At 49.0% G+C, this 23341-nt stretch overlaps 3 protein-coding genes across 6 annotated transcripts in view; 2 read left to right on the forward strand and 1 right to left on the reverse strand.

Annotated features, from left to right (window-relative positions):
• The window catches only part of KCTD20 (potassium channel tetramerization domain containing 20), a 35180-nt gene extending 29533 nt beyond the window's left edge, over positions 1 to 5647 (reverse strand). The window contains exons 1-2 of one of the 2 annotated variants that reach the window (XM_068660075.1): positions 5606 to 5647; positions 4958 to 5021 (exon numbers count right to left, since the gene is read on the reverse strand). The gene's annotated coding sequence lies outside the window, so the exon portion shown is untranslated. Of the gene's footprint in view, positions 1 to 4957; positions 5022 to 5097; positions 5569 to 5605 lie in introns of those variants that run through there. The other variant, XM_068660077.1, reaches the window with a different exon arrangement.
• Positions 5648 to 5868: 221 nt separating this feature from the next.
• On the forward strand, positions 5869 to 13294 carry ETV7 (ETS variant transcription factor 7). Its single transcript, XM_068660083.1, is given in 8 exon segments — positions 5869 to 6095; positions 6097 to 6295; positions 8712 to 8876; positions 9151 to 9258; positions 9951 to 10142; positions 11004 to 11146; positions 11500 to 11600; positions 12488 to 13294. Coding segments are annotated over 8 exon segments (1095 nt in total). The 5' UTR covers positions 5869 to 6020; the 3' UTR covers positions 12600 to 13294.
• Positions 13295 to 16254: 2960 nt separating this feature from the next.
• LOC137844104 (apoptosis facilitator Bcl-2-like protein 14) lies at positions 16255 to 22898 on the forward strand. 3 transcript variants are annotated; one of them, XM_068660082.1, is made up of 6 exons: positions 16255 to 18153; positions 18957 to 19678; positions 20410 to 20544; positions 20934 to 20995; positions 21260 to 21523; positions 22389 to 22898. In XM_068660082.1, exons 1-6 carry the CDS (start codon positions 18122 to 18124, stop codon positions 22434 to 22436), a joined length of 1263 nt encoding a protein of 420 aa, XP_068516183.1. In that variant the 5' UTR covers positions 16255 to 18121; the 3' UTR covers positions 22437 to 22898. The 3 variants fall into 3 exon arrangements, with proteins under 3 accessions (XP_068516183.1, XP_068516181.1, XP_068516182.1); XM_068660080.1 differs by having other exon boundaries at positions 16304 to 18153; positions 20407 to 20544; XM_068660081.1 differs by having other exon boundaries at positions 16318 to 18153; positions 20407 to 20544; positions 22392 to 22898.
• Positions 22899 to 23341: the final 443 nt, after the last annotated feature.

A 23341-nucleotide genomic window follows, 5' to 3' on the forward strand; every position in this document is an offset into this window, starting at 1 on the left:
CATTCCTGCAGCACTCAGTTGTGATGAGTATTAGGCACAAGGTTCAGTTCTGCTACTCTCACAGCTGACAAGCTGCACTTCCTTTGGCAAATTCTCCAATTCAACAGACTAAATTACTACATCTCAATAGGTCAGGGACATAGCACTGTTTTGAGACCTAGCTGGTAACCACACATTTCCCAGTTCTTGTTACATATGCTCTTCCCACTGAAAGTATGATTAATCAAATTTTAACCCGTATTATTCGTCCACAAACTGCAAACACAGACCTGACACACAACTGCACTCTCACTTCTGTTTATCTGACACCCCTCTCCCCCACCCCCCTTTTTTTCCTCCTCTTTTCTTCTGGCTATTTCAGTAGTATATGCCAGGCAGCTTTTTATTTTCAAAATATATTTTTTTTTATTTTCAAAATAAAACTGACCAGTTTGTATACATCCTATTGTTAGTGACCATCAACCTGTTCCAATTTACAGATCAGAAGGGAATTACTATATTTGCACTATCAGTAGCAAAACTGTTACAATGACTGAGTGTTCCCACTATCAGGAACAATTGCAGGATTAATACCATTTTTAATAGCTGCACAGAACACATTGAGATTGTTCTGAGGGCAAAAGCCAGGGAACAAATAAACCGGTCACTGAAGACGAAATTTCTCATCTGCGTGAGTACAGGCCACATTCAATGTTTCTTCTGACACTGGCAGACAGTTTTGATTCTCAGTTTCAGGCCTGTGCTCATGAACAGCTAGCTAGCTCTCTTATGCATTCTGAGAAGCGGAGCCAAAAAATACACAGGCTGCAGCATATGATCTCTGCTCAGGTCAGAGAGCACATTAGAACTCGACTACAAATCAGAACTTGAACAAGAGAGAGGATAAATTGCCATGAAAGTTAAATCTGCCTGATTAAATGAGACACAGGGAAGCAAGTCCCAGGACTTCGGTTAATTTCAGCACCTGCAACTATTTCCTTGTAACAGACTCCTAAAAAATACTTACATAAAAGCACACTTAGCACTGCATTTGTGGTTCTCCTGTGTTACAATCTAGCCTCGCTGGGTCAACAGTCTTCTGCAAAGGGGCTCAAGTCACTAGTTCCAAAGCACAAGCTAATGGAGTCTCTTCCCACTGCTTTTAGACATGAGACTACAAGAGTACTTTCCTCAACTCCAGCCTCCTGTTGTAAGCACCTCCTCTGGAAAGCAGGATATCTTAGATGCGGAAATCTATTGTTCCTTGACCTTCCCTCCCAGCATGCACTGACATATCCCAGGGCTCCATCTTAGCTGTGGGCTCTGGGGAACACATGGCTGCAAAATCAGGATGTCAGATCAGCCACTACACATCCTCATCTCAGAAAACTGAGAATTTTGACATTCACACTGCTGATGTGCCTCCCACCATGCTGCAGGCTGGCTAGAGTCTCTCCTGTAGCTCTTCCTCACTGGTCGCATTGGTCATCCTGTTTTTCCCCAGGATACAGTAGGGCTGCATGAGCCAGCCATGCTGACGTATCTATCCTGGAGCACAGGGGTTTGGAATCATCCCATCTGAGCTACCTGGATTACAAGTTCTATCTTCTCTATACAGGCACTAAGACAGAAACACTGGAAGGAGATTCAGATTCACAGAATGCAGATGGAATGAAACTGGGCTACAGGACAGAAGCTAAAATTTCAAAGTTTTTTAAAACCAGGAGGCTATTCAGTTGATGACAATTTGTACAGCAAGGCCATCCAAAAGCTGGGGACTCAAAATCGTACTAACCTTGGCAAAAGCTAGTCCACAGGCTCTATGCAATTGTCATGCTCAAATCAGAAACCTAAAATCAGAGGGGCTTTTATCAGTCATCTAGCCAAGTCCCCCCCCCAAACTGATATTGCAAAAAATCTGCAGAAAATGCTAATTTTATTAAACTGGAATTTTTTGAACTCATAATTAGCTCTGTTTATGAATAAAGCAGATAAAATGGTAGTAGCTCCCCCATCCCTTTACATTTCCTCACAGAAAAGAATGCATTATGCTGCTTGTCCGGGTATGGGTTGAACTAGCCAGTAATGAACTCATGCTCTAGCTAAATTAATTTCATAGAATCATAGAACATCCTGAGTCGGAAGGGACCCATAAGGATCATCAAGTCCAATTCCTGGCACTGCACAGGTCTACCCAAAAGTTTAGACCATGTGACTAAGTGCACAGTCCAATTGCTTTTTAAATTCACGCAGGCTCGGTGCAGTGACTGCTTCACTGAGGAGCCTGTTCCAGTGTGCAACCACCCTCTCAGTGAAGAACCTCTTCCTGATGTCCAGCCTAAACTTCCCCTGCCTCAGCTTAACACCATTCCTGCAGGTCCTATCACTGGTGTTTATGGAGAATAGGTCACCTGCCTCTGCACTCCCCGTTGCGAGGAAGTTGTAGGCCATGATGAGGTTCCCCCTCAGCCTCCTCTTCTCCAGGCTGAACAGGCCCAGTGCCTTCAGCTGCTCCTCATCCGTCTTCCCCTCTAGGCCCTTCACCACCTTCGTCGCCCTCCTCTGGACACTCTCCAACAGTTTAACGTCCTTTTTGTACTGGGGTGCCCAGAACTGCACACAGTGCTCAAGGTGAGGCCGCACCAGCACAGAGTAGAGCAGGACAATCCCTAGCACGGACTAGTGATGCTGTGCTCGATGCACCCCAGGATACAGTTGGCCCTCCTGGCTGCCAGGGCACACTGCTGGCTCATATTCAACTTGCTGTCAACCACAACCCCCAGATCCCTCTCTGCAGGGCTGCTCTCCAGTGTCTCATCGCCCAGTCTGTATGTATAGCCAGGGTTGCCCCGTCCCAGGTGCAGGACCCGGCACTATTGCTATTATACCTGGCACTATTTTCTATTGTACAATTCATTTAAAATGATGAGATCCTTTAGACAGCTGAAATGGCCTTTATCAGCAGGCACCAATTCAGCACTTTTCCTGGAAAGAGTTCTGCCCTCTGCATGCTCTTCTGGGATCTCTAAGAAGAACGCAGCAGTCTCTGAGTCTGTTCCCAAGCTAATGTTTTAGGGAGGTCCACTCTGCATTCATTAAGCAGTAGTTTATTTTCTACTAAAAGGAAGAGTTTCTGAAACTGTTTTTAGCAATGATACATAGCTACAGCAGACCGCATGGGAAGATGCTATTTCAGGTAGATCTGCAAGTCTCCTTTCACAAGCTATTTGGCTGCTGACTTGGCCTATCATCATGCAGGGATCTTCATAACTGGACTGCAACTTTGATGTAATTATTAATACTGTACTATGGCTACCTCTTTCTTGGCCGATATTTCTATGTGATAACATCTTTTGGCAAAAAGGGACTAATGTGTTTGCTATAAGACTGCAGTGCTGTATAGCAGCTAATTCATCACAATGGTTGAAATATTATTTACTTTTCTCAACATCCAAATTTTCTACTTGGAGTTTCTCAGGTTTTTGAAATGGAGTTAATATCTTTACTTTTAAACAACATTATAGTCTGCTTCCTTTGATTATGCTCTTATACTGTGAACCAAACACTTGGCTGGCCATCATGGGCACATGGTATGAGTTCAAAATGAGTTCAAGCAACAAGGACATCCTAACATGCCCCAAACTTCATGCTGAAAGCATCAAGTAATAAAACCAGGCATTACTATTACTTCTCATGACCTGTGAAGACAGACTGTGTAGCCACATGAAAAACATTTACAACATACTTAACAAAAAACTCAAAACAGATGGTTACAACACCTCTGGATTCTGAGGAGGCAAGAGTGAACATGCAAAGACACGAAGGCACCACAAAAAGACCAAGATAGAATCAGATTTAGGATTAAATGAGCTAAAGTAATAGGGTTCCTCCATAGACTCCTATCTGAAAGAACATTCTTTTTAAGACCAAAACATAAAACTCATCTCCTTCAACACAAGCAGCACAAAAAATGGCACTGAAGAAGATTGTGAAACATTTCACATGCTGCAAATAAGGTAAGTCTACCCTGAAACAAACACCAATTTAGCTAACTCAGCACATGTTTATTTCCATTAAAGCATAACTTACTTTTTAAAACCTGCTTTTAACTTCATGAAGATAAGCTCAAATAATTCTGGACATAGTCTTATATACAGGTTTCACTTATGATTAGTCTACATAAACTGCTCCATCTGAACCCTAAGAACCATAGAAGACCCTCTCGTGTAGATATTATTACAGAAAATATTTGCACCAGTATAAGTAATTGATGCACAGGTTGCTTTGTAAAAGTGATATAAATACACACAAGTTGTAAACAGCATCACTCCATTTATTTCACTGAACTATGATTGCTTTCCTAAACAGGAATAAATCCAGTCTGAAGAATAACTAACAACACCTACAAGGAGCTTTGCTTACATACTAACCTGCAGCTTTTTGCCCAATAACTCACTATCTTGATGCTCACGTGAATAAAAACATTTCTATGAACTGAGGATAAAAGTATTTATAACCAACAAAGTCTCAGTGACTCTCAGTTCAGGGACAGGGTTAAACAAGGACACACCTTGAAAGCAAGAACAGTATCTTTCTGTTAATTCCCCATGTACAACCTCCTTGCTACTAATGGTTTGTGATTGCTGGCAATGCCATGAGGAAGGATTGTGACTTTGTGGTGAGGGTAAGAAGACATGTGGAACACAGGGGGATTTTCTTCTTTAAAGGCATAACCTACAGCTGGAATGGGACTTGGGTTTGCAGCAACCCTAATAAAGCAATTCAAAGTGATCTTTCTACAGATGCATGTTCTCAGACCCCCAGTCCAGTATTTCAGTATTATTATTGCTACTCCTTTCCTGAACAGCTTAAGGTCACTGAGAAGGCAGCATAAAGAGAGTGAATGGGATTAAAAGGGGGGGGGGGAGGGTGGTTCACAACAACAAAAAGGCGCCCGCAAGCAGAGCCAACATCTCACCCACTGCTCCTCTTCAAGAAGAAAATCCCACATTCCTCAGAAACTCCCGTTCCCTTTCAGAGCACTGTAGGGCCAAAGAGGAGAGAGGAAAGGGAAGGCAGACTCAAGCTTAAAAGCACACCTCAAGAGCAACAACGCACCAGCCCACAGCCCCAGGACCCGCGTGGGACAGCACCGTGCCCAGCCGGCACCGGAGCGCAGGGCTGGGGAGGCCGCTCCCTGCTACGGGGGCAGCGGCTTCACCAGCGGGCACCGGGCACGGCCCGAGGCCTCCTCAGAGCGCTGGGCAACGGGATAACGCGCGGCGGAGGTCGGGACGCAGCGCTACCGCCGGGGATCGGTCCCGGCCCGCTGCGGCGCTGCGCGGGGGAGGCCTCGCGGGCCTCCGGCTCAGCAGGGCCCGGCCGGCACCCTCAGCCCCCCAGCGGCCGCCCCCGCAGCAGGCCCCAGGCGCGCCCCCAGCGAGCGGCGCCCCGCCGGGGACGCGCAGGCCGCCACCATGCGCCGGGCTCCCCCGGGCCCGCGAGCCCGCCCCGAAAGCCCCGAGAGACGCGTGAGGGGCGCTTGGGAAGCCGCAGGGCGCCGAGCAGACCCCTCCGCAGCCCCCCCGACGCACGGCGGAGGCTGCCGCCCCCGAGCCCCGCTCACCGCGTCCCCGCCGAGGCCGCTCCCTCCCCTCCGCCGCCTGCAGGGCGGGGCTCGGCCGCCCACGGGTGCCCGCCGCCGGTGCACGCGGGGCGGGGCGGGGCGGGGCCCGGCCGAGGTCGGAGGCGGTCGCCGAGGGGAGGAGGGGGAAAGCGGGCACGGGAGCTGTCCCCGGCCCGGGGACACGGAAGCCTCCTCCGACCTCCTCCCGGCCGGCCTCCCCGGAACCGTGCTGCGGGTCGGGAGCGGGGACACGGGGGAGCCCACAGGGACGCGGGGAGCCGGGGGACTCTGTTGCTGCCAACGGCGCTGTTCGGTGCCGGTAACGGGCCGGCCCGGCCCGGCCCGGCCAAGGGACAGCGGCGGGAGCCGAACTTTCTCCCGGGGCGGAGCGGGAGCCCCCGGGTGTGGCGGGGACATGGTCCGGGGGGGGCGGGAGGGGAACACGGGCCTGGGCGCTGCCCCCGCCGCTCTCCTGCCTCCCGGCGCCCCGGCTCGTTTCGATTTCGTTTCCCGGAAAGATCGCGCCGAAGCCGCAGCGGCCGCAGGAGCGCGACCCGCGCGCGCCGGGCACCGGGGCGGCGCCGAGCTCCGGGGGGTGTCGGGGCCGGGGCAGCGCCAAGCCGCGGGGGCACTGGGGCAGCGCCCAGCACCGCCGCGGGGAGCGGCGAGCCGGCGGCAGCGGGGATGCAGGTAAGAGCCCGCAGCCCTCGCTCCCTCCGGGCTCGCCGCTGGGGCTGAGGGGCACCTGAAGGCCCGGCGGGGAGACACCACCCCCCCCCCCCCCCCCCCCCCCCTCCGCCCTTTCCCTCACCGGGCAGAGACAGGAGCAGCGGGGCCACTCGGTCACTGCCGGCCGGCACCGATCCGGGTGCTGCTCCTGCACACCTGTGCCTGCTTTGCACCGCTCTTCTCCTGGGCTCCTGCTCTGTAACCTCTAAGAACGATATTTCCTCTCGAAGCACACAAATACCATCTCAGAAATATGCTTGAAAACAGCTAAGCAGGAAACAAATACCATCAAACCAACAATATTAAAGAATCGGTGCAAAGTAATAAAATACAAGAACGTGCCTCTTTTGCCCTAGAAATCTTTAGAAGCAAGATAAGTATCAAGCACCTGATTTTTTTTTTTTTTTCCAGTAAATTTCGTTGTAGTGGAATGATGTCAATGGGAGAAAACTAAAATACCTCTTTCAGGCAGCTCTGGACAAAATGCACGGCTAATTTCTTTCACTTTTATTTTTCTTGTAGCTTATTGCTTATAATGAATCCGAAATGGTTTGCATTGCTATAAAGTGTCTTCAGAATCTTCACTGGTTTTTCTCTGGTGTCCTCATACAATATCATACAACTTCTTGCTTTGCTAAGACCAACAGCTCAGACACAACAGCTAGCAGCAATTTATTTCACCACTATCAGAAAAATTGTTGATGCTTGTCCTGGTGAGGAAAACACCATCATCCTCTGAGATCAAGTTTTGGAGTGATTCAGCTCTTCTTCATGTTTCTCATAAAAAGACTGAGCAGTTAACATAGTTCCTCATAGTCATCTGTTGACAATGCCAAAATACAAAGCACTCTGTCAGTAGAAATAACCTGGGGAATCTCCAGGCACCTTGATGTGACCCAAGCACTGTTGCCCTGGGGGTGACAGCATGCTCGGCTCCTGTCCCCCATGCTCCTGTTTTGGGGTCACCAGCTTCGCAGTTAAGATGTGCCCAAGCACCACTGCCTACTTTCAGTACGCACTGGGATTTTCTCCACCCCTGGGAGTCTGGGGCTCAGCTCCTTTACAAAGCGGTTGCTTTATGCACCTCTGAAAATCTGCCTGAGGGTGTACGGAAGCGCCCAGAGTAGGCAACTGCTTCAGAAAATAACATTTGCATGCAAAATTTTTAATTTTCCAGAGAATGATGCTGAGCAATTTCTGGGATTCGTGTTAATAGACTTTTGAGGGGAAACATTATCTGCGTGGCTGCCAGTAATATTTCAAGATGCAGACAGAGCTGAAAGCAGGACTGAAGTTTCCCGTATGGAAGTGTGAGGGCAGTATGGGGGCAATGCCACCTCCCCAGCCCCGCAGAGGAGCTGGGGCTGCCTTTCCCTCCAGTGCTGACTATTTCCGAGGGCTCCGGGAGCATCTCAGCTCTCAGAGAGGCTGGGGGCCTCCCTGATGAACAACTGAGAGGGCTGGAACTTGACAGCAGGAGAGCAAGATGAATGGTTGTCTCCCAGTGAGGTGGCTGTTTCCGCTGATATCCACATGACAACTAGGGAAAAAAATAAGAGATCTGTTCACAAGGCATTTTCAAGACAAAAACCTAAGCTTAATTTTTGCAACTCTAAAGAACTGAAGTACTGTCCTAAAACTGCAGGCATCTGGTGAGCATCAGAGGAATGTCTGCCAGTCTTGGCTTCATCTTCTGCTTCCCTGCAGCCACGGGACAGAGGTGGCTGGGAGCCCACACTTGCAGCCTGGATGACGACAGGTCTCTCTGCTAAAAAAAAAGCAAGGAAGGGGAGAAAGAGGAAGGGGGTCTCTGGCTTCTAACACTGTCCTGGGCAACGAGAGATTCATTCTGGGGCTGGTAGAGGAGCTGCAGATAGTGCATCACAGTACTATGGGAAAACAGAAACTGTCTGAGCAGTGTTTGCCATGGTGGAGGTCTTTCCAAAGCAAAAGCAGGACAGCTGGGAATTTCCACCCACTGATGTGTTTAATCTCTTTTCCCCAGGGTAAGGTTACAGTTGGTTCTTCCAGCTCGGTTGTTACAGCTTCATTACCACCCCAGTACCACCCCAGACACACAGCAATCAGTGAAGGGGAAATCTTCAGGCTACCAGGCAGGCTGAGTGAGTAGCTGTTGGGCAAGTCAACCCTGCTTAAAAGGGAGCTCCCGCAGGGTGGGACATGGTGGGCACAGCTGTGGCATCCCACTGTCTATATCCCTGCTGTCTAGGCTGGGATATAAAATGGGCCAATCCTCCAGGTTCATTTCCTTGGGGATATTTTGGTCCATGTTAGAGGGGTAGTTTGGTGATGGAGAAGATTTGTGTTCCACACTGCCCTTCACCAGTTTTGAGGATGGGACTGCCCCTTGTTTCAGGAATCCAGCCCTCACTGTGGAGCAAGGACGATGTCATCCACTGGCTCAGATGGGCGGAGAAAGAGTATTCCCTTCGACAAACCGAAGAAAGCAAGTTTGAAATGAATGGCAAAGCACTGTGTATCCTTACCAAAGATGACTTCAGATACCGAGCTCCTAGCTCAGGTTAGATGAAGAAGGGTGTGAATGAGGACTGAGAACAGCACAGGCTGAGGTGGGCTGAATGGTTGCTGGCAGAGCTGGTGTTAGCTCTGTGTGGCCAGCTGGGTGCTGGAGACAGAGAAAAAACTCTTTCCTTTAACTAGATAGACTGCAAATTCTTTGGGATGGGGAATAACATCTTACTCTGCAAGTACTGCAGAAATATAAGCAACAATATTACATGAGAGAGTCCCTACTATAAAACAAGATCATCTGAGCTCACATTCCTTCCCTGCAGGTGATGTGTTATATGAATTACTCCAGTACATTAAGACTCAAAGAAGAGCTCTGGTGTGCAGCCCTTTGCTGAACTCACCTTTCCAAGAGGCCAGGACCACAGAGGAAGGTATGATGGAGAATGGTGGCTATGAAGCAATGCCTTCCCTCAGCTACCAGGAACGTTTTGGGTGTCACGTCAGCACACACTTGGGGTTTGAAGCTCAGCCAGCTGAACCCATCTCACAGTACCTAAGCAAGGCAAGTAGGACATAAATGATGATAGCAGCTAGCTCCAACAAAATCCAGGTCATCAAGAAAATTCACAGTGAACAAGCAGGTCTGAGATCAATTTAAAGGTAAGAATCATTTTTGGTGGTCCCTAGGTGAGTCTGTGGTGACCACATAGGGCCATGGCCAGGGTAGGGAGTCTATCAGCAGGTTAGGGTCTGGTTTGGTGGGGTCAGTAGCCGGGTAGGGTCAGTTTCAAAGAGAGCCATATGCTTGTGTTCCAGCATATTCCTTTATTTTAGCTTTTCTTTACCTTTAAGGAATGTACGTCCTGCCTTCATTGCACCTGGCACCTCCTCTAATCTCTCTGAACCTCTGGACCTCCTCTAATCTCTCTGGAGCTCATTCTGCTATTGCTTCTGCCTTGGAAGAGCATTGGACTTTCATTAGCGCCTGCCTTATCCAGCTGGGCTGGTGTCTGGGCTGACAACTGACCCAGGTCATCCCCAGGCTTGCCCTCTCTGACTGTTTCAGGGCTTTGAAAGACTTTCTGGGACCCACCATAACGTAGCATGGGTTTTTCTCTTGAAGGGGTGGACTGTGGTGTGGAGGCTGCCCCGGTTGCTCTTTCATCCTGCCTGGGTCACACAGAGCTGTCCTCATCCCGCAGCTGGGAGGAGCCCCTGAACCTCTCCCATCACAACCCGGAGGGCAGCTGCAGGGCAGATTCCGTCTGCTCATTTCCTACAGCCCTGTCAGCACCAGTGGATGGGAAAATTGCAGGTGAATATGATTTTTTTGCCTCATTCCTTGGGAAAATGAGACTGTGCTTCATCCCATCTGCCCATCTGTCTTCCTTCTATTTATTCCACGTGTCAGTGTGTGAATCATAGAATCATACAAACATGAGGTTGGAAAGGACCTACAAGGTCATCTAGTCCAACTGTCCTATCACCAATACTGCCCACTAGGCTATTAAATCATATCTCATAGCACCTTGTCCAGGTGCTTCTTGAACACCACGAGGGATGGTGAATCCACCAACTCCCTAGGCAGGCCATGCCAGAGCCTGACCACTCTTTGAGAGAAAAAGTTTTTCCTTATAGCTAATCTAAATCTCCCCAGGCACAACTTGTGTCCGTTTCCTTGAGTCCTATCATTAGTTATCTGAGAGAAGAGGCCAACCCCCTCTTCATTACAACATCCCTTCAGGAAGTTGTAGAGTGGAATGAGGTCTCCCCTGGGCCTCCTCTTCTCCAGACTAAACAACCCCAGTTCCCTCAGCTGCTCCTCATAAGACTTGTTCTCCAGACCCCTCACCAGCTTCGTTGCCCTTCTCTGGACACACTCAAGCACCTCGATGTCCTTCCTGTAGTGTGGGGTCCGAAACTGAGCACAGTACTAGAGGTGCGGCCTCACCAAAGCTGAGTACAGTGTGCATCTCTCAGTACCTCAGTACCTGAAAAGCAATAAAAGTGCTGTACATGAGCTCTGGGCTCTTCTTGTATTTACTATCATTGCTAACACATTTACTGTATACATAATTTACTATTATTGCTAACATCCTGTTGCTGACCGACCTCCACTGGAGCACAAGTGCCTTAGTGTGAGCTTTGTGACTGTTTCTTGTGTGCCACCTCTCAGATTGCAGGTTACTGTGGGATTATGTATACCAGCTCCTCTCTGATAGTCGATATATGCCCTACATCAGGTGGGAAGACAAGGAAGCCAAGGTCTTCCGCATCGTTAACCCAAATGGACTTGCCCAGCTCTGGGGGAACCACAAGGTAAATGCAGTTGAGAAGAAACTTGTCATTTCTGGGATTTCTTGTCACGTTCCTGACCTGGTCTTCACAGCCAATGGCATAGGGACTGAGGAGGACGAGACAGAAAGCAGGCACAGGGCTACAGAGGGACACCAACCTCCTGGTCATTAAAGGGGGAGATGTTATCATCCCCTGAAAAGCAAACCATGGTAGATGCCGAGCTAGAAGCAAGCTTGGGTTAGAGACCCATGCTAATGCTTGCAATGCCCAAGAAACCACCTTGAATATCCTACACTTGTTCCTCCTGCAAACAGACTCAAGGCAGATGTTGGTGCTTGCTTTTACTCAACCTCCTCAATTCTTTCTCCTTCCAGAACAGGATGAACATGACGTATGAAAAGATGTCACGGGCACTCAGACATTACTACAAACTTAACATCATCAAAAAGGAGCCGGGGCAGAAGCTGCTCTTCAGGTGAGAAAACAGACCAGAGAAATAGTGTAGATGGGGCATAGGAAGGTGCAGTGCTCCAGATGTTGCCAGCTGCTTCATCTCTCTGGATTCTTGATGGTCCAGAGCTGAGCTGAAGTTGAAGAATCTTTGCTGTATGTTTGGGGAAACGCATGGGAATGTGGGCTGTCCTCTGGGTTTATGGTGCTGGAGGGGAAATTGGGGCTATTCCTAGCTGGTCTCATGCTGCTGTGCATACAGGCATCCAACAGCAGCTGTGTGCATCTGTCTGAAAGCAGGAACTGGCCTTCATGTTGAGATAAAAAGCTTGGGCTGGTTTTGATTTTGTAAAACCTCAGTGGTTGCTTTTTGATTTCTTTCTTTATATCCTCCCCTGCAAATGCAACACCCTGGCAGGTTTGCATCTAGGCTGTGTCCTGTACAAGTGGGGAGCTGGGATGCTTGTGATCCAGATCCCATCTGATCTGCTCCCTGTGGGCTAGCGATCTGCCCAGGGATGAGCTCCATCTGCTGTCCTCAGTGGGGTCCGGTTGGTGCTGGTGGAAATGTCCCTGAGCACATCTGAGCTGGACATGTCCCTCCCATTCTCCATTGACATCAGGTCTGAAGTTTACCTCTGAATAGAAGAGGTGGAAATAAGTCAGGAGTCTCCCGTTTTCAGTGCTGGCTGCTTCTCTGGGACTATCCTGAACTTAAAATGCCAGTGCTGGGCTGATGTGTGCTGTGCTTTGCCTCTGTGGGCTCCATGCATCCTGAAGGCAAAGCAAGAGCTGTCTTGGGGATGTCAGACACCCTTCAGTAAACTGCAGAGCTCAGCTGGTGAGGGCAAGGACTCCAGCATTTACAGCCTGGTTTGGACATGCATTTAAAACAATTAAAATGGATTTCAGATTTCTGAAGACTCCTGGGGAGATTGTCCATGAGAAATCCAGCAAACTGGAGCAGCTGGAGAATGAGGACCATGAGGATCTCAAAGAAGACCCACTGGAGGTTTCATCATAGGAAGTCTTTGAAGGTTGCATTTGCAGTGCTTTGCAGAGGGACTTGTTCTCTGCTGGGGAGAACCAGCATCTCCTGCTCTCCTGGACAGAAGGCCACAGAGGTGGTCCTGAATTTCAAAACCTGCCCTAAGCCATAGCTATGACATCTCTGGAGCTTCACCAGCAAAACACACCCAAAAACTATCCCCAAGCCCAGAAAGCACAGGTGAATGTGTGTGCTGGTCTTCTGCTCACTGCTTCTTCCTCCTCTGGCAGGGACAATGATATTTTTGATAAATCTTGATGCTTGTCTTTAAGGTCCAAATGTGCTGCTAAAGACTGCTCGGTTATTGCAGCGAGATCTGTTGAGCAGAGAGCACCGGAGCATGTGCTCTGGGTTGAACACCTGCCAAAGCAAGTGGTGACCCTGAGTGTGGACGTGCTGCTCTGAATCTGAGATGTTCCCTTGATTTGAGATCAGACTTACCTTGCAGATATGCCGTACATTGTAATCTGCCTCCTGTAGAGCCACTTCTGTGGTTAAGGATGTGAATGAGCTGAAGTATCTGCCTGGATCAGGCCTGGTTGGAACTTCAGGCTGTGCACTGTGTCTTGTTTTGACTCCCTTTAACTCTTTCCCTCCATTTAATAATGCTTTTTGTAAGTAGCTGACTAAATAATGTGACAAGAAACAGGCCAGTAATGTACACAATCACATTTATTGTCAGACATGTTATTTACTTTGAGAATGAAACAGGAATACCTGCAACCCCAGGTATTGTTGCTGAGTGCTGGAAGGAGCAATGTGCATGCATTTTTAAATCTGAAATTATCCAGTGATAGTTTCAGATTGCTTTCAGTTGAGGAGATACAATCCTGTGACTCTGCGTGGCTGAAAATACTACATCTTTCTGGTTGAAGTTCTGAAACTGAGAAATGCAGGCCTTCCTCATTTACCCAGAAAACCAGCTCTCTGAGCAGACTGCAAGTAACTGACTCCTGTGGACACCTGGGTTTGTCCCTGAGCTTGGCAGCCCCCAACACGGGGTGCAGCAGCTCTTGGGTGAACACTGCACCAACACATGGTATTTTATAGCTGTGTGGACAAGCACAGAGACACATTGTGAAGTATCAGCCACAGAACACAATGCTAGGAAAATGCTAGGAGTTCCTTCCAACACCTGTCTTGCACCAGTGCAGAAATAATCCTGCTGTCTTGCATCATTCCTCTGGCTGTGAAGTCTAGGCTGCTGTCTCGGGGCTGCATTGGTACCATTTTGGGGACAGGAGTGCTTGTCAGTGGGTCTGGGAACTAACAGCTTTGTGACTGAGTTTTCCACCAAAGGTATTTGTTGCCATCCTGAAACCACAGCCCTTTTTGCTGTAAACTGGTGGTATTTCTCCGAAGTATCTCCATTAACTGAAACCTGAAGATGCTGTTGGGCTGCATCCAGCAGGAGATAGTGGTGGGACATGCAGTGGCTGGTTGGCAAAACATCCCTGCTCCAGCACAACACATCTCCAGATACACTGCCTGCAAAGTTTCACTTCCAGAAAATTCAGCAGCTTGTCAGCAAAACACAAGTGAAACAATGGCAGAGAAGGAAATGAGAAGCTCTGTTGGGGTAAAGGAGTGTTAGCCTCACTGCCTTTGTGAGATGCTAGCTAGGAAGGGATGCCAAAACCTCTGCTAGGAGCAAGGGCTGGAGGTCATATGGCACCAGCCAAGCTGCTGCCTGGGGATGCACCACTCCAGGGAGGTGTAGTGAAGCACCCCAAGCTCACACATCCTTGCACAGAGGCTGTATTTTGTCTCAGTGAAGGCTAAAACCAGGTCTTGGGGTAAAATCCAGCAGAGAGTCAGTGTAAGGCCTGCCCACCTATGAGGGACAGCTTTTGTAGGAGAGCAGACTTCGTTCCCTGGAAACTGTCCCATCCTAGCCATGTGTCACTCCTGGGTGCATTTTTCCTGATTTTTCTCCTAGCATGACATCCCACCCACTTTCTTGCTATGAAAACAGACCTGATGACTCCCAAGCAGCCCACTGCTTCTCAAGTTTGTGTGGGTGGCTTTGTTGGAACTGGTGGTGACCCCAGTGCTTGTTCTGTGCTCACAGGGAGCATGCATGTTGCTGCTTTTCACCTGTTCCTCCAGTGATGACTAAGGATCCTGTTGGACTTGGATGGGGATTTCCTCTAAAACCTGGGAAGCTGCCAAATGCAAACAACATGCTGGAGTTATCTTGGAAAGCAAAAAGCAAAGTGCACTTTTGCGATGACAAGCTCCTTCTCAGCTTCCAGGAAGTGCTTGTGTCTGTCCATCCTAGAGCATGTGGCCACTGCTCTTCTTCCTGCAATAAGCAGGGGTGGGATGACTGTAAGCACACTGCTTTCCTGGAACAGGATCCATCCCTTTTGGTTAACAGCCCTGTAACTGCTGCTTGTGCTGGGGCTGTTTGATGTGGGCGTGTGAGGAGGGAGAGTGCACATGAGTCGGAGACTTCAGCTGTGGCTGTAGTTCAGGGGTGGTGACACACAGGTGGGTGTCCCCCACCAGCTTTGGTGCCCACCAACCTCTTGGATAGAGGCACTGCACAACTGGGTTGAGAGGCTTCCATTGAGGCCATGAGGATGCCACATGCTGGCTGTGTCCTTTTTCTAACTATGCCCTGTGTGGGGAGAAGTGGCTGCCTTCAACACTCGCTTCTTGGTTCAGGTCCAAAGCTGCAGACGTCTCTGTGCCCAGGTGGTGGGCTCAAAGGGACCTTTGTGGTCCGTGGGCTGTCCTCTCACTTAAAACGCAACTGCCACCAACACCTGGTTGGGTGAGCCATGCTTTTGGCTATCCAAATCTTGAAGACCTCCAAGGCTGGTGATCCCCCACCCCTCAGGGGTACCCATGTGAAAGTGGGACAACTCTTGCAGAGGAAGCTCTTTCTGATGTCCAGCCTCAGCCTCCCCAGCTGTGGCCTCTGTTTGCCTTGTTGCCAAGAAATTTGGGGGGTTTCATTCCAGAGCACATTGTAACCCTCAGCACCTTGCAGTTTCACCTCAGGAATTTGTTCCCTCATTTTAATGTTGGTTCAGCTTCACCTTGAATATTGGGCACAGTTTTGGGGTGCACAGTATAAAAAAGATGTTAAGGTCCTTGTGTCCAGGGGAGAGCAGTGAGACTGGTACAAGGGCTGGAAGGCATGTGCTGTGAGGAGAGGCTGAGGGCATTTGGGTTGTCTGGACTGGAGAAAAGGAGGCCAAGAGCCGATCTTAGTGCTCTCTGCCTCTCCTTGAGGAGGGGAGGCGCAGAGGGAGGCACCAGTCTCTGCTCCCTGGTTGGCACTGGTGGGATGCACGGGAACAGCACAGAGCTGTGCCAGCAGAGGTTCAAACTGGACACTGGGAGAAATTTGTTTACTGTGAGGGCAGTCAAACACTGGAGCAGGCTTCTTGGCAAGGCAGTTGATGCCCCATGCCAGACAGTGTTTGAGAGGCATCTTGGTAGTGCCCTTAAATAACATACTTTAACTTTTGGTTAGCCCTGAAGAGGTCAAGCAGCTGGACCAGATGATCTTCGCAGGTCCCTTCCAGCTGCACTATTCTATTCTATTCTATTCTATTCTATTCTATTCTATTCTATTCTATTCTATTCTATTCTATTCTATTCTATTCTATTCTATTCTATTCTATTCTATTCTATAATCCAGTTTCCTTCCTGCTGTATCTCCATACCAACCCCAGCATTGCACACTCCCTCCATGATGTGACCTTTCATAATTCTCTCCTGGTTTTGTTGAGAAAAGTGGACAAATTTGGATCCAGACATTAAGATCTTTCCTCTCAATTCTGGGAATGGGCTTTTGATTTGTCTCACATTTCCTGTGAATATCTCTTTCATATGCATCTGTCCCATTTGTTTTGAGCATGTCCTAAATCTCAGAAGGGGCCTGAACTTGCGTAAAGGTCTGGTTCCTGAATCACAGTTCAGGTCCAGACTTTCCCTAAAGTTGCTTTGGGTGGCCCATCTCCAGGATGTGTCCAGGAATACAGGTACAAAGAGGAAAAGCTTGTAAGAGGTCATAAGTCAGTGATGATTCCCCATTTAGTCATGAGAAGTCCTCCATGAATGGGGCCAGCATTTAGATTCAGCCTTGGATATCTCCAGCAGCTCCAAAAAAAAAGATGGCCAAACTGTGCTCCATTGCCAGAGTAGATGTGGCTGTTTGTTATGGGGATGTTGCAGGGAAAAAGCAAACTAAATTGGTTGTGAAAGTCCTTCTCAGCCATAGTGGTCATATGCCATGGGGTTCCTAATGGGCAGAGTAATTATTTATCAGCAGGTGATGTTGATACTGGAAAACAGAGCTGGGTATTTCCTAATGAATGCCAGGCTGAATCATAAGTGTAGGCTAAGGAGAAAAGGAGGGAAGTGGGCTGCGTTTCTTCAAGCAGTGAGAAATTATGGCCCAGAAAGTTTGTAGAAAGAAAACTAAGGAAAATAATCCTGGACCCATTGAATTGCAAGCTAGATCAGTTATCAAAAAGACCATCAAGACTGTCAGACCAGGACAGCATATTACCCTAGCTGAAAGTTGGAGAAAACAAAGCATTGCTCACAAGGAAATTTCACTGTGGGATTTTCCAAAGTCAAAGTGCTAGCAGTCACGCAGGTCACTGCCACCTCCCAGCAAGTGCATCCATGTGTGGCACCATTGCTGTAAGCTGCAGTGCGAAATATTGCCATCAGATGGCAAAATAGCAATGAAGATGGCAAGCAGCAGCCTGCCAGAGGGAGCAACAGGTACAGGTGAATCTGGTGTAACCAAGACTGAAGATTTTTTTGTCCTGGGGGCTGGTGGATGCTGGAGGTGCAGAGCTGTGCCCTGCAGCTTCACCCCAGGAGGTGTTCTGTCCCTGGACAAGGCTGACAGGGAGCAAGGCGGGTGCGAAGCATTTGGATCACAAAACGGGTCCTGTTTCATTTTTTAGGGTAGGTGAGCAGGCTGTCTGAAGAACCCTAGGGTGGGTTTCAAGGACACTGCAGCCTGCTCATGGTTGGCATTTGGAGACATCCTGTTAGCATTGTGTCCCAGTGTGTCTGCACTCATACATCAGCCCATGACATCCGCTTCCCTGGGGTGTGAGTGGGGAGATCTGGTTGCTGTATTAAGCCTCAATTTCCCTGAAAAAGTTGTGGCTTCTCCTTACAGAAACAACCTGGAAAAGCCCTTTTAGGCCATAAAACAAAAGAAAAAGAAAAACAATAAACAACTAAAATCCACCAAACAGCTGGCTCAGATAGCTGGTATCAAAGGCCAGTGCTTATGCCAGGTGACATGAATGTTTTATGCTATCTTGCTGCTGGCTATCAGAAGGAAATTGTTTTCCTCTCCGGTGAAACTCACGCACCTGGAAGTGCCGGCCGCACTCCTGAGTGGCTGCTAAAAATAGGGTTGAGTCAGCTGGTCATCAACCTGGTTATAAAATAGGCAGCTCCCGAGGGAGCCTGAACACCCTTAGTGCTTACTGCTGTGGAGCTTGTCTTGACGAATGTCTAGAAGGACAGAAATACTGATGGAAAGGTAAATACCAAAAGAGCAAATAAAAATGATGTGGCCAAGGGGCTGGAATCAGTCAAAGCAAAACAGGGTTGTTGCTCTGCTGTGATTAAATCTATTTGAATGATTTATTACTAGTGCTAGCTTGGGTGGTTGGTTGGCTCTGGTGTTGCCTTGGATTAATGAAAGTTGTCTTCTTGATCCAAAAAAATGGCCAACCTGTGGTGGACAGGTGTGCTTGTGAATTATGTTTGCTCATCTGCACTGAGCAGCTCTGGGTGGTTTGTACGGCTGAGCATGTGGGATTTCCGTGTGCCACTCAGCAGGGGAAAGTGGTTTGGGTCTGGTTCTCTGAAGGGTGCAGAACCAGCGCAAAGCACAGGAGTGTCTGGTCCTGTTTTAATTTTTTAGCAACCCTTGCTTCAAAGGGAGATGCTCAAAGATCTGGGCTTAGAGGTTGTTTATTTATTTTTTTTTTGTAGTATGGTGATATGTTGCAATGGGAAGATGCAGCAGCATGGTGTCTGGGTTACACCTGCACAAACCTGGCAGCCCCTGTGGGACCTGCTCAGCTTATCCTTCCCTCCATGCAGTTTCACTTCCTTGATTAGCAGTGTCTATAGCCCATCATAAAACCTCAAGTATGCTGTCTACATAAACAGCACTTAAATAACAACTATAAAAGGGGTTGATCATTTACCTGGAACAGAAGAACCCTTGGACACCCAAAGCACTCTTGGATTGCAGTCCTAGCCAAAGCAGTGGTGATTTCCATCATGTTCAATCCAACTGCAAAACCAGGCTGAAAATGTTGTTTTCCTTCACAGCAAGGTGCAGGCTCTGGCTGCAGAGCAGCAGCCATGGGACGCAGGGCGACAGCTGTCAAGGACCATCCTCTCACTGGACAGGCAAGGGGCCAAAAAGGTGCTGGAGATCTATGTCAGGCGCTCATTGAGTTGCTGCGAGAACTCACAGGCAGCAAAGGAAAGGCTTCAAGAGGGAGCCAGAGGGCAAGGGAGGAAGGCTTTTGGGCTGCAAAGGTCAGAGAGCGACTTCTGCAAGTATTCATGTGCCAAGCTCAGCCTGAAGAAGGACCAGGAAGAGGCACCCAAGGTGCTGGAGCTGGAACAGGCTCTGTTCGAGGAAAGCAAAGCATCAGCTCCTGGGGAGGCTTCAAAGGAGGAACTGGAGACCAAGAAGAAAAGCACGAAAATCTTCTCCCAGGGCAAAACCCAGCGCACCTGGTTCAAAAGCTTCTTAAATTTCCTCTTTAAGAAGAGCCCTGAGGACCAGAAGGAAAATGCAAGACAGAAAGCAAAGGAAAAAGATGCCAAAACTCCTTACAGCAGTAAAACAGAAGGAGCCAGGAAACCCAGAACCGACTCAAGCATGTCCCCACCACTGGGCAAAGCTCCCAGAAGGAGACCCAGCCTCAAGAGGGTTTTCTCCTTTAAGAAGCATGCAGAGGAGGAGCGGGGTGAGACAGGGGCGAGGGCCAAGCGCCCCAGCTGCCTGCCCCTGCGGCATGTCCAGGGACCAGCCCCCCCAGGTGGGACCCCCACCCTTGCCCTCACCAATGGGACCTCAGGTGTTTTTTTTGGGGGGGAAAGCAACAGCAAGTGTGGAGCGCTAGTTTCTAATCCTTACTAAGCATTGCCCACATGTTGCTTTATGGGGCATTGGGGTTGGATTTGCAGGGCTCCACACTTGACTTGCTGCACCACGAATAGTTCAAATTTGCCCATGTTGAAGATGACCCTGGGTGAGGTGCACCAGCTTGCATCATTACTGGGACTCATGAGTGCAGCCAGTTAATGCAACCTGCTCCATAGTGATTATCTGTATGCAGGTTTTATCCATACACAGTTTTTATCTGTGCACAGGTTTTCCCCCTGTAGCAAATGAGGGATATCATGATTTAGTTTAAATCCGCATTTAAAACCAGAGATTGAATTTGAAACCACCTAAGGGCTATCACTTGTTGCTTTTGCTTTGCTGCAGGGAAGGGTGGGAGCTGCCGTGGCAGTGACACCCTCATCCCCATGCTGAGCACTTCCCAAGAAGCTTGCCAGGGGATCTTTGTGAAAGCCTGGTTGGTTTGGGGCCATTGCAGAAGCTCAGCTACAGTTCAGGGAACACAGCGCATGGTTCACAGTGGCGTGTGCTGACCTTGCGTGGACACAGGCACCATGCCAGTAGTGTCTGTGTTCCCCTTTCTATCAGTTAGTGATTTGGCCAAGAAAAATCCCTGATTCTGAACATGTGTTCTTCTTCCAGCAGAGGCAGAGCAGCCGGATGGTTACTACACGCGAGTCTCAGAGGAGATTGGGCTGATTGTGCAAGGCAGCGAGAGCCGAAGCAACAGGGAGCACGGGGGCGAGCAGCTGCTGAGGTTGGGTGGTGCCGATGGGGTTGGTGAGTGCTGCCCTTTGCATGTACAGAAAACAGTAACATGGTATTTATCCCCATGAGGAGCCTGAATGGGACCCAAGCCCTGCTTCAGTCTTGCCTTGGCATTTAATACAACCCAAAGAGTCATATGAACCCACTGCGGGGATTTTCAGCAGCAGGGCTTGATCTGGGGAGGGACAAATTCAAAGGCAGGGGGCTGTTTTTCCTGACTGACGAAAGCAAGGTGTTCAGCTATAGGCTGAAATGGGTTTTCCAGGGCTGGAGGATGACACGCTTTGCTTGGGAAGTTTCGTCAGAGGGGCTAAAAAGCTGCACTGCCCTGAGAACATCCACGCATGGTGATCAGCCACAGGGCTAGAGGTAACAAGGGAGTGACTGTGTTCTCTCTACAGATGAAGCCATCAGAAGAATCGTGGCCCTGCTCCAGAGTGCCGGAGATGAGCTGGACAGGAAGGTGAGAGGGGAACTGCAGTCAGCTGGATGGAGCTGGGGGAATTTGGGCTGATCACTGCTCTAAAATGGTGCAATACTTCCCTGGTGCAGGGAAATGCTCAGTAAAATCAAGGAAGTGGCATGTCCTAATTCCCCGACTGGGTGTGATCATGTCTGCCTGTCTGTCCTCTCTCATCTGCAGTCTTAGTGAGATGTGAAGGCATCAGCCTAATGACACACCAGGTTATTTGTTCTTAATGTGTGCATTTGTTTGTTTCTTAAATAGGTGAAGGAAGATGCACGGCTGCAGATGTTCTTCAGAGACATGTCCTACAGCTCCTTCAAAAACCTGGCTGATGCCTATGTCCGCAAGGAGATGACAGCCAGCAGGCCCAACGTCAACCCCCAAGAAATCCAGTTTGCCTTTGCAGTACACCTCACCGCCAAGGTGGCCGGCATCTGTAACCAGGCAGTGAACAGGATCATGGGCTTTGGCACCCGCTATCTGGAAGACTCATTTGCACCGCTGTCCTACAGCAAGATCCTCCAGGTAAGGAGAAGTGAGGCTGGGGCTGAACTGCCAACAACAAGTTAGGGCAAGGGCTAGGATTTGAATGTGATGAACAAAGAAAGTGCGTGGCAGGCAAAATGGATTATGTTGGGGGTGACAGGGTGCTGGTTTTTGCCATATGCTGCTAGTGTGGGGACAGTGTGTGCCCCATGCAGGAGTGGAGGGGCTTTGGGACAGGCTCCTGGAGGCTGGAAGTCCTGCAGGACAGTCTTTCTTCAGTGTGGCCAATGGAGAGGATCAAAGGGCTGGAGAACCTGCCCTGAGAGGAAAGCATGAACGAGTTGGGTCTTTTCACCCCAGAGAAGAGAAGGCTTGTGAGGGGGGCTCATCACTGTATGCCAATACCTGAAATGTAGCTACCTTTGTAGGATGGCTCTCTTTTGACAAGGAGTCACATGGAGAAGACAGGGGGAATGAGTATAAATTGCACTGGGAGAAGTTTTGTATTTTTATAAGAAAGTAATTTTTCAGTGAGAACAACAGTCAGTGACACAGCCTCCACAGGGACATAGTGGAGGCCCCGTCATTGGTGGGTTTCAAGATGCTGTTGGACAGGGTGTGGGATAATCTCATCGAGGCTTCCTTTCCCCATGGAAGGTTGGATCCAGTGATCTTTTGAGGTTCCTTGCAACCTGGGCTGGTCTATGAGGCTACAATTTGCTCTCCGCCTGCTACATCTCTGCAGCCAGGAGGTGCCTATAGTGCACAACATTGCTGTGATCTGGTATAACCACAACTTTTCTCCTTGACTGTGTGGGGAAAATTCCTCCTTGACCCATAGGGCAGAACAGTAGCATGGACTTGGTTTAGGATGGGACATCACAGACGTTTCCTTTTGTCTCAGCAGGACAGAACAGAGTTCAGCACAGACAATTGTGAGAGCCCGGACTGACATCAGCTGTGCCTGTGAACCCAAGGGTTCGTGTTCATGATGGGGGACAGTCCCTGTGGGTGGCCTGGATGTGGTGTGATTTCATGAGCTGTGAATTTTAAATCTGCGAAGGAAAACCACAACAATAGCCACCGTAGCATGAAGTGATTAAACCAGCCGATCTGAGGGGAACCTAGTCTGTTGAGCCCAAATGTCTGAGATTGCTCTATATTTCCTTTTTGGCCCTCATAAATGCATGTGTTGAACCCCATGGTTTGTTCATGTGTGTGTATGTGTATTTATTTACCTACTGTTCTATACATGTCTGTGAATGTACAATATAATTTCTATAGCTTCTGCCATGGGTCCTATTCAGAAAACAAAAACATAAAATGCAAATGAATTGATCCCTATGTGACAGCCAGGCTTGTCTAAAGGCTGTGGGAGATGTGCTATACATGGAATAAAGTTTGCTTTGCTATAGCTGTTGTGAGCTGCTTCTTTCAAGCCAAACCCAGAGTGACATAATTTGAGTTTTACAGCAGTTATGTGGTGCGCTCCTCCCGTTTTGTCTATTTATGGCTATTCCCTTTCCCGAAAAAGGAGATTTAATTACAAAAGCAGATTGATCTGACACCAGGACCTGGGTAAATCTTGTTCCAAGTGGCCCAGAAACTGCACTCATTGTAAATCCCTTAGTCCTCAAGGGAGCTACAGCTGCTGGGGTCTCACCTATGATGTGTAAGAAGATGTGAAATGTCTAAGAGATTACACGCTAATCAGGGGGAATGTTCCCAGTTAATCTTTCCCAGACCCCTAAGAAGGGACCTGGATTAAGGCACTGCACTTGGCTTGGAGCCGAGAGTGCTGGTGCTCTGGGTGGTGGGAATGGCAGCAGCATCTCTATGCTAGGGTCAGACCCATCA

This window comes from Anas acuta, chromosome 24 (assembly GCF_963932015.1).
Source record: "Anas acuta chromosome 24, bAnaAcu1.1, whole genome shotgun sequence".
NCBI classification, from domain to species: domain Eukaryota; kingdom Metazoa; phylum Chordata; class Aves; order Anseriformes; family Anatidae; genus Anas; species Anas acuta.